This window comes from Hydractinia symbiolongicarpus, chromosome 14 (genome assembly GCF_029227915.1).
Source record: "Hydractinia symbiolongicarpus strain clone_291-10 chromosome 14, HSymV2.1, whole genome shotgun sequence".
Lineage (NCBI taxonomy): Eukaryota > Metazoa > Cnidaria > Hydrozoa > Anthoathecata > Hydractiniidae > Hydractinia > Hydractinia symbiolongicarpus.
Window position 1 is genome coordinate 3044715 of NC_079888.1, and position 11275 is coordinate 3055989.

An 11275-nucleotide genomic window follows, 5' to 3' on the forward strand; every position below is an offset into this window, starting at 1 on the left:
TACTCACAATCTGCATTATTACTCGCCGAATGCAAATGTCCAACAAAATCGAAGGTTTCTAACAACTGTTATTTTAAAAGCTAAATCTACTACAAATTTGTACTTTCTTTGGCATGCCAGAAGTTCACCAGGGAAAATAGTATAACATTAAAAAATATTCAACATATTTCATTAAGTCATACATAAAAAAGGTAATTACAAAATTTCCACAACGTACAGTTTGAATGCATCATACCAAATTAAATATTCAATCTATTAGACACAGCAACCCTCCCAATTTTTTACTTAAAATATAAGAAATCAATTGTGAACAACACTTAATGAGAAATATAAAAACTTGAATCATTTCGCAATATTTTATTTTGAAATATTTAAATAAATGTTTTGCCTTACAGACCAAAACTCATTATAAAGAAAATCAATTATTTTGATTTTATGTATCAAGAAAACTCAACAGCGCCGTGCATGATAACAATGCAGCGTTTTCGAATTTAAAAATTGGATAGATTTCAAACGATCGTAACGTAACAGATAACATGGATTTAAGATTGTTTACATTTAGGTTTATAATAACGACAACATCACTGAATCACCCACTTCGTAGCGTTAAAAACTGTAACAGTGGAAAAATTTCTTTTTACAGCGTGTATAAATTTTTCTCTATGATATACATGATGCATTTTATGGAAATAGTGATTTTTTCATCTCAGCCCTAATGTTCTTAACTTTTAAATCCCATTATATAAAAAAATATATAATGCCTCAATAAAATAAAGCTTGCTTTAAGCTGCTATAGCTATTAGCAAATTCTTTTTATATTTATTTAGAACAAACAATCGAGGTTAGACATATTCTTAGGATATTCTTAACTTCTCATCCATTTTTGAGAGTACATTCTTAAAAAGAAAGTGCTTAAAATATACATACTCATGCTCCAGACACTACAAGGACCTTAGTTAAGGGTAAGTTTAGCTCTGAAAGTTAAAATGGCTCAAAAATCGTTATACTCCTAAATTCATTTTTGTACCATATACTCTAAACAACACACCTGCTCTGCTTTCGTTCTCTCAGTAGGCTGCTAGCTAGGGTTCTCTGAATAAAAGTCCAATCAGTTTTTTACTTCGATTACTAAACTTCGCTTCATCCCAAAGAGAACGAATTGGAAATGTATACAATTGTCTGATACATTCCCATTCAGTTCTCTTTGTGACGTTATATGATCGTAGCTATGTTTTTCTTCTTTATAAAAAAATACTTCTGTCAACAACATTAACTTTTTATACTCGCTTGACAACAACAGTTTTGGTTTTAAATTTTACATTCGAATTATTCATATTCGAATGCGATAAGTTAGCAACCTCGGTCCCAGAACATAAAAATGGGAAATATAGTTGAACAAAGAAACTTTAAGCTAACCTCATGATGAGTAAAATTGGCGTGTCTTGTTTGAAATAAGTTTCAGGATTAATTGAAAAAGAGACAATCTTCTTCGCTTCGGTCTTCTCTTTTCAGTTGATAAACAACTTGTTTCCATGAGATATGGCGCGCACATGATAAACCAGGGATAAAATTAATTTTTTTTTTATCTTTAATGACCCCGTACGGCTTTTATAATCAACATCAAATAAACCCCCGTTTTGCGATTTTTTTTAACTTCGTAAATTTCAGTGTTACCGCACGCCTTGGAGAGACAATGCAAGAATCGCCAGAAAGTGACTGGTGATTTTTGTGACATGGTTGAGAATGTTACACAATTTTATAGAAATAAGTGTATTAGTGTTTGGTGATGATAAAAAAAATTCATAAAGCTAAAGTTTTGCATATTAATTGTTAATTTGCCTTATAAAAAATAAAAAAACAGGCAATTTTCAAAATTCCGCTCCACAAAGTGTTAACGAAAATCAATAATTCAAAAGAATGGAAACGTTCGATTTTACCATGAAAGCCTACGGCGAGACAAATTGCGCAGCATGCAACAACTCTGTAGTTTTTCACTATAAGCCATACATATATTATCCTTGTCGATGTCATTGAAATACAACCAGCAAAAATAATTTAAAAGAATAAAGCTTATAAACCATACAAAAACGCAGCGACGGCCATATTTATATGTCAACAAAAGCTAAGTCATCCAAAAAACATTTTAACTATTAATTTCCTGGCATAGTAAAACGAATTATATCAGAAAAACCTACTAGCAAGTTGTTAATGACCTTAAATTATCATTAATTTCATTAGTTGCAAGTACAAACAATCGTATTAAAGGGTATAGTGGTTGAACCAGGATCAATAAATGGCGATTATTTAACAGCTTGTTCAGGATACAAAACATATGCTGCGAAACATAACCTCAGAAGGTAGATTTTAACTTCATGTAGCCAATGTCAAGGAGAGGAACTAAATAAACTATCCGTTAACTCGTGGAAAAATCCACGGGGTCGCCCGTCCTTCATATATCGCATTTCGTGTTTCTGTAACAGAACGCGGTTTTCGCGGACAGACAGACAAAATACGGCTATTATTAAACAGACTAGCCGTTAACCCGTGGAAAAATCCACGGGGTCGCCCGTCCTTTATATATATCGCATTTCGTGTTTCTGTAACAAGACGCGGTTTCCGCGGACAGACAGACAAAATACGGCTATTATTAAAGAGACTAGTCGTTGCCCGTGGAAAATTCCACGGGTTCGCCCGTCCTTTATATTTCCCCGTCACAACAAAGCGGATAAAAATATATCGCATTTTATATTTGTGTTTCCGTAACATCATTTTCTAACTCAGCGGGGGGTCCGTGCAGAGACAGACAACGGCTTTTATTATAGAGAAACTCACCCACATCTTACTATGTTTATGTTATTGATGCAATATTTAAACTGTGTCTCCTGTCTCTACCGAGAAGTATTACTCGAGGCTAGAGTATGGATTGATCTTGCGTGGTCAATACGCTGATCGAGGGTAATGTTTCTCGGAGAAGATAGATAAAACTGTTTATATTGTATTTATTAAATGATAGTTATTTTGTTTGGCTTTGTAGAAACCTTGTTGGGTGTTTTGTATAATGTTGTAAAACTAGGTGTTTATAAAGAAAGAAAACGTTCGATATAAAGTTCGTTGTATCAGTTTTTTGAATAGTTACACCTACAAAACATTTTAATATCATTGTATCAAATTTTTTAACTAAAGTATATTCTTTTAAAAGAAATCCAACGTCAATTTTTCTTGTTGATCATTGTGCTGATGACTGTTTATATTAAAAACGCAGTTATTTATGTGTGCACCATTGAACAAGGATTTAAAATTATCAACATATCTTCATGCATTTCTGACGAAGTGATTTGAAATTATATATTTACAACAACATGATTTTCGAGTTTGTAAATATGCTTAAACGATTCTCTGGCAATGTTATTGTTAATTAAACAGGCAATACGCTCTCAGATCTTAACCTTATTAAGTTTGCTACATCGGCCTGTAAAAATATGGATGGAAGATACATACTACCTCTCACCCCTTTCCCCTAGCCCTTTTCCCCATTTTAACATAAATTCTTTGTGAATCTTATACAGTAGACGGAGTAAAAGGTATAACCACGAAACATAAATTTACTGATTGCTAATAATTTAATGAACGTTATATTTTTTAAACAAACATGTTGATAATACATGAAATGATGTAAATGTTCAAAAAAAAAATTTCTGTGCTTATTGTAGTGTTTGATCCGAACTCATGATACCACGGTTCCTATAGGTTGGGTAGGCCAAACCATACTTTTGATGAAGTCTTTTGGACATCGTAGTAAGATCTGATTCTCTAATAGCCACGCCGTTTGCCACTGTTCGCCTTAACATAGGATCAAGATTATCCGCAATTTCACGATTTGTGGTGGCAAAACCTGGTCGAAGATTGGCTGGGGAACTATTCATGCATTCTGCAACAGCCACAACGCCAGCCACAATAGCTGTGTTACTTTTTCTCCGTAACTGCACTTGATTTATTAACTGCTTGCACTTTTCTTGGTTCATCCCGTTAGCTTTCTCATATGCTGCTTTCTCTTTTCTATCCATTTTTCCATAGTCCACCCACTGTGTGTCAATCGTGTGAAGCGCCACATTGAATCGTTGTACAATAGTCTTCCAATTCTTTAAATCCCTTTCAGTTTTAGTCCGCTCGTTAACTTGTTCGTTAAACTCACCGCAGACTTTTGTTCGAATAAATGTCCATGGAAGTATATGAGCTTTATTGTAAATAGCTCGTCTTCCATTATCCATTGGTTTATTTACAGCAGTTCCAACTGCAGCCAACGCCCTTACTGTTGATTGATAAAAATCTGGTCGTCCGTTACATGTTCTTGTGATGTCTCTCTCAAGACCAGCACTAACCAGACTTCCAAAGGATATCCCAATGAAAATAATAGTGAAGAATACCATTGTTTCTCTAAAAAACAAGCATGGAAGTTTATGTAACTGCACCACAATATACTAGTTGTGATTGCTATCTACACGTTATCAGTTTCCTCAGAAGCAAATTATTTTTAGTGCGGTGAAAAATGTTTAGACAAGAAAACTGTGGCTATTAGGAGACTTATAATATTTAGATAAAATGATCACCTTGACAAATCCTAAAGAAGTTTTTTAGGGAAAAGCATTTTTTTTTGTCATTTTTCAAATATGGAGTAAAGCGTGAAATGGTCAATACTATAGTATTTTTTGCGCATGTGTAGGTCATGTAGAAAACGTGTAAAACATTTGTAGTTGTATTTCTTAACACGCCCAAGTGTTACACGCCAGTGTCCAGAAATTCGGTAAACGTGTAAGTCCACTCTATATTTTACAGGAAGAAAGTTTCACGGAGAGAAATAAAACACGATATTTTACTGTTTAGGGTTTTACTTATTTACTTTTGTACTTTCAACTTTAAGAGTGAATTTTTGGTGGGATAATCGTTTGCAATTTTCGGTTTTTGTGCATTTTTTTCCAAAGTATTTTGAAATTCTGACATCATTAGAAAATTATTTAATTAGAGAAATCATTAAAAGCCGATGATGTAATAATTTAGACTGATATAATACTTGTGTTGTCGATAGAAACATAGAAGGGAAACCTTTTTTCTTCAACTTAACTTTTGAAAATCGGCTTTCTAATCTATCTCCAAAACTTTCTCCGCGTAAAGTAACAAGTGGATCAATCATAGAATTAGCTTATGTAAGTATTCGTACTGATGAATTTTAAAATTCACTGTCTCGTCTCAATATATATGTTCCAGAATTGTTGCTGCAAAGTCAAAACAAATAAAGAATGAACTTGTAAATTAAAATAATATCTTACTGTTGTGTTTTCACGAACTACCTTTCACGTTCTCTTGTGAGTAAATGATCGTTATGTACTTTTTACAGGTTTGTTATAGATGTTGAAACGAAGGTGTGTTTAACCCCCCCCCCTAGTTTCCACACTTCTATTGCCTGGAATAAGTAGTTTTAAAACAAAAAATCACACTTCCTCCCCATTCCCCACATTGGTAATCATTATCTATTAACAAACAACTCACGACCCTTAAAATTTTTTATGCAACAATGCGCAAATAAAACTAAACATTATATCAAACATTGTAAAAACCTCGCCATCCGTAAAATTATCTTAAAGGAATAAGATTTTACATGAGAACGTTTTTGCGAATCAAGTGCTTTCTTTAAAAAGTTAAAAGACCAAAATTAAAACGAAACAAAATAATAAAACAAACAAAGGCACAAACAAAAACAACAACAAAAACAAAAAAAAAAACAAGAAAAAGCTGAAGCAACAAGCAACTTCGTTTGATAAAAACAGTTTTTACGTCAATTCTTAATCTATTTATACGCAACAATTTTTTTAATTTTTCAAAAAAAAATTAAGAAAAATCCTAACATTTGCTACATATTTCCAATTAGTAATTTAACTTTCTCCTTCCCCTTATTTCGAGTAGTTAACAACACGTGGGAACACGGCACGGATGACACCGTTATTTACCCGTATGTTATGTACGCGTACTAAAAATGATAGGAAGAAGGGTTAAGTATCCACTCAAGAATAGAACAGATAATTTCGGAAACTTATGGTATCTGGAATATGATTAGTTGAAAAAATTTTGTGTTCCAATGTATCCTAATCCAAACTAAAAGTTGGGATCATAATTACAAGAATTTAGATCCGAATAGGCTAAAGTCATGCTTCAGTGCATCTCTGAACATGTTTTTAACAATATTTACATTAACTTCCACTAAGATTGTAAATCTTTTTATGCTTAGTTGTGCATGAAACAATAAAAAACGAGCAAGAAAAATATCAAGATTCACCAGAATTCGTTACATGGAAGTTTTAACCTTTATTTTCAGACGCTGTATTCTATACAATATACAGTTATCTGTATCGTCAGTATACACCTTCTTTTGACTCTTTCCAGCCCACCCTTCAGGGGGCCTTTTTTAAAAATATATTTCAATATTTTGACTTTCAGCAATGGGAAAGTCATTGGAGTTATCTGAAGAAAACAATGTTCTTTGAACATTAACTTTTAATAAAACTGATGATGGTAATATTAATGATGGTCTAGATATTATCGTAAAGATACGTTTTCTATTAGCAAAAGAAAGAAATATAAAAAGTATAATAAACTCCTTTTCCACCTTTAAAATCCTCCTTCCCTAAAAACGAAGAATTAAAATTAAAAATATATTAAAAGGTGAAATAATAAAATAAATATTCTTTCTTTCAGAAATAAAGCGAATCAGAAAAATGCATACACTATTCCCAGATTAATGCGATGACATGACAACCTTGTGGCAAGGGTTGTCTTATAGCGGGCAACAGATTTTTTTCACATATTTAGGCTAAATTTTTTTTATTTTTGTTCATACATTTTGACGTTTCTAGAGTACAGGAGACATATCAAGCCATGAAAAAGAAATCCAAGGGAATTCGCCCGCTCCTACTCAAAGTTGTTTTCCTGTTTCCGCAGCACGTCTTTTTTCTCGAGGATAGACAAAATAGGGCTATTAATAGAGGAAACTAGGTGGAAACCAGATTGAGCGGTTAAGTTCAGGTAAACCCCTGCAACACATCCGGGTGAAGCCTTTACTACAGTTATACCTAAGTCTCAAATATTAATCAGAAAGGATTTCTCGTAACAACGGTTCCTATTAAAACAAGGAAGACAGCGTATCGCAGACCGTCTATCAAGAACAATCACCTGACGTGTTTGCGAGATAAGTCCTCGTCGAAGTTTCAAATTAAAACGTAAATTCAGTAGAAATAAAGAACTTAGGCTTCAACCTGTCATCACCCTGCTTATCTAAATCATTCACCAAGGTCCCAGAACTTAACCAGAATATTTATTTTTTACTTAAAAAACAGGATTATCTAAACATGAAAGCAGGAATGACAGTATTTTGTAAACAACACTATTTTATCTTTCATTATATATCACTAAAAAATAGAAAAAGAAAAGAAAAAACTAAAACATGTCCCCTTAATTATTTTGGTTCGCATTATAATTATAAATTATAATTAGAAGAAAATCCGACCCCGGTCGCATTAAATTAGAGTGAAAAAAAATTAGTGAAAAGAGTGTCGCACTAAAATTTAGAGAAAATAAATTAAGGAAATTGTGAAACAGTTCGTTTTAGTAGTCTAAGATAAAGAAGCTGCCTTAAGTTTTGTTGTAATATATCTCAGTCCGTTTATTTGTGAATCTTCAACGTCAATTACTTTTCTAAGAAATTTTAAAAAAATTGTTGCACCTTCAAATTAGTATTTGTTGAGAAGAAATGTTCACATTGATCATGTAAACTCGGTTTGCGCATGTTTAAAGCGTTATTGCGCATGTTTACAACGTTATGACACCTGTGCAGTTCACAAAACCTCGTATGAAAAACTCCGTGTAAACACAACGAAATTCTATTGCGGTTCGGAATCTTATTTTGTGTCGATGTTAAGGCTACCTTTGACAGCTTTGTACATCCAGAGTGGAACCAGCAAGCACACAAATACAATTTCTCTTTTATCGCTTACTTTTTTCTTGTAAGCTCCACATGATCCTGTTGGTTTGCTTTGATTTGTTTTTTTTATTTTGAGTGTGGGAATGTCCAATGCTTAAAGATTTTTGTTAAGAACGGCCTTACTTCGTTCAAAGTGATCTTCTTTTTACATACGATAGGTGGAGCATTCGTTTCAAAGATCCTCAAATACTGCTACATTTCTATGAACAGCCTTGGTTTCATTTTACAAAATTGATCAAAAAATTTAATACAACACTGTTTTTTCGTTATCGTACTTGTAAATCTTTTTTATGTATTTCTTTTTTTGAATTTTATTGCACAAAAATTATTTCAGAACATTCATGCACATAGAAGAAAGAACAAAGGCATATGTTCTAGTTTGGGAATACCTTTTCGAATTGCTTTCTTTTGATACACAAAAACATTATTGCATGCAGATGACACCTGTAGCTGTCGAAATATAGCCTAGAATAAACTTTCTTGCTCACGGCCTGATAATATTTATATTGTTCTATGACGAAATAGAGGTGGACGCAAGGTGGAAAATAGTGGAACGTTCAATTCAGCGATCTCAACAGGCAAGAGAGCCAGCAAAGGAAAAAGTATTTTCCTTTGCTATCTCAAAATTAAAAACAATCTAATTTCAATTTTCAATGCTTTGTACGGTACCGAGACATAAATCATATTTGTTACACTGACTGGTAGCTTTGTGGTAGAGCGTTTGCTTACAGTGCGGGAGGTCTTGGGCTTAAACCCCGGCTGAGTCATGCCAGAGACTATAAAAGTGTGAATCTATCCTTTCTGCTTAGCGCTCAGCATGAGAAAGGATTGATATATTAGGTGGTTGTCTGATTGATCGATTGCTGTTCCTGCCCCAATTTCGTAGCTCAAATGGAAGATTTATATGCGCTAGGGTCCCCATTCGCAGGACCCTCGTTGATAGCAGTACCAATAGGAACTGAAGAGGCTATCCTGGGTAAATGATTTCAATAATATAATAATAGTATTATGAATCGCAAGCCAAACAAGACATGTTGTTATTTTTTCAGAATTGGTGTATTAATAAGTCATATTTTACTTTAAACACGCTGGCAGACTTTGTATAGCTAAACCAAACTCGATATTTTGTATTACTCCGTATAGCACCCACACCCAGTACGTCATATATGAATTTATCCAATTTAGCGGGCGTCCTACTTAAGCGCACTTCCTCATAGGCAGGATTTTCATCAAATAGCTCAATTTGTCCAAGTTATCGAGAGATTTTTTGAGAGACTTAGAGAGATCTTAAAGGGATTCCTAAATTCATAATCACAATATGGTGATAAATGTAATTGTGTTTAATTTTTCTCTTTCTATATCTAATCAGCTGCGACATGACTATACTCTCACGAAAAAAAACTCGAAAAAAAATTCGTTCTACTTAAGCGCACTTCCTCATAAGTAGGATTTTCATCAAATAGCTCAATTTGTCCCAGTTGTCGAGAGATTTTTTGAGAGACTTAGAGAGATCTTAAAGGTATTCGCACATTCATTATCACAATATGGTGTTAAAAGTAATTGCGTTTAATTTTTCTCTTTCAATATCTAATCAGCTGCGAAATGACTATACTCTCACGAAAAAAAACTCGAAAAAAAATTCGTTTTGTTTACAAATTTTTTCTTTCGAATCGGTGCAATGTCTTCAGTCTCGGAAAAATATAAAGTCATTCCCATGAATGTCCGCTCTCTTAAACAACGTTTTTGCTCCAAGAGACGGACAAAAAATGTACTACTTAGCGGGCGTCCTACTTATCCGAGATCTCAATTAAGCGAAGTTTTTTTTTGCTTAAAAAGGGTAAGGAGGTTCAAGAGACGGAGAAAAAGCGTACTATTTAGCGGGTGTCTTACTCATCCGGGGTCCCACTTAGCGAGAGTATACTGTATATACACTTTTATTGTTTATTTCTTGATCCAGACAGGATTCGAACCTGTATAAATTTGTAAAAGAAATATCTCACCAATTAGATGACTTGATCAATAATTTAAATATGCAGCCGTGATAGAAGTTTATGTTCATACATATTGATATGTCAAAGAATTGACATGTCAGGTTTTTTAAATAAAGTGAGGGATCCTGAGAACTCGATTGCGCAGTTACCAATTGCGCACATAAAACGTGTTACCAAAAACTTTACAAAGTTGAATGAGAACACTTGCTCATACTTCAAAAATTACGTACAGTTTTAGTGCAGTTTTCACAGTCGATATCTCTTTAATTTGTAATCACATCCAGCAGTTAAAAGAAAAACGATTGATTTGTAATGATCAAGAGATTTGGGGTCATAACTCAACTGGATTTCTTTAAAAAAAATCTCAACGTCTCCTTCACATTAAAACATCCTCTTCAAAACCGGCTCTTCGCAGATGAATAATACTTTAGAAAATGCAGCCGTGCTTGGATATGCGCAGGAATAAAACAGTTTTCATGCGACAATGCAACTTAAAATGCGGGCAAGATTCTAGAAAATTCATGTGTCTTTGTAGTTTCTTAGGCCAGATGCGACTTGAAGTTCTATTGTAGGAAAGCCTGTTTGCTAAAACAGTTAGAAAATAGATGCTTAGATGACATTGCGAGTTAAGATAGAATGTGTGTAATACTTCAGAAAATTAATGTGTCTTTGTAAATAACTTGTAGGAAGCCATTAATAAATCAATTTCAGGCGAAAATGCAATTTAAAATTGCTGTGAGATAATGCGTGCAATATTCTGGGAAATTGTTGTATCTTTATAGAAAACAATCAATATATCGATTTTCAGAATGCGTACAATATTCTGGAATTCATGTGTCCTTATAGAAAACAGTTAGTAAATCTTAGACGAAAATGCGACTTAAAATTGCTTTGGTGTGATAATACTAAGTGTGAAATGTAAAAACTTTAATTGTCTTTGTAAAAAATACTGATTGAATCAGATTTCAAATGACTATGCAAGCTCTGTTCTTTGCTGTGCAAAATAATGCTTTTAAAATATGCAGGTAAATTTATTCGCTCTGACAGACCTTTTCTTTAAAAATAAACTATGAAGTAATTTTACCATCTCGTGATCTCAATAAAATGGATTTCTTTGAAAAGGAATGGCAACCTTGGCTGGTCACCGAGTTTGTTTGTGTGTGACGTCACTTGTTTACTTTTTTAGCGCTAAGCTCTTTTGGCTGTGACATCCGTGTAACAGAAAAAAAGATGCTACAGTTTGCTGAAGAGAAAC

The 11275-nt window shown here is 33.4% G+C and overlaps 1 protein-coding gene across 1 annotated transcript; it reads right to left on the reverse strand.

Moving 5' to 3' along the window:
• Window positions 1-3622: 3622 nt before the first annotated feature.
• Window positions 3623-6851, reverse strand: LOC130625602 (uncharacterized). The gene is made up of 2 exons (XM_057440701.1): window positions 5325-6851; window positions 3623-4434 (listed from the first exon to the last, which is right to left on the reverse strand). The coding sequence occupies exon 2, from the start codon at window positions 4425-4427 to the stop codon at window positions 3702-3704; it is 726 nt and encodes a 241-aa protein (XP_057296684.1). The 5' UTR covers window positions 4428-4434; window positions 5325-6851; the 3' UTR covers window positions 3623-3701.
• Window positions 6852-11275: the final 4424 nt, after the last annotated feature.

What these genes read in the sequence shown, in the direction of transcription:
- LOC130625602 (XM_057440701.1), bottom strand. Translation starts at nt 4,427, where the DNA reads ATGGTATTCTTCACTATTATTTTCATTGGGATATCCTTTGGAAGTCTG.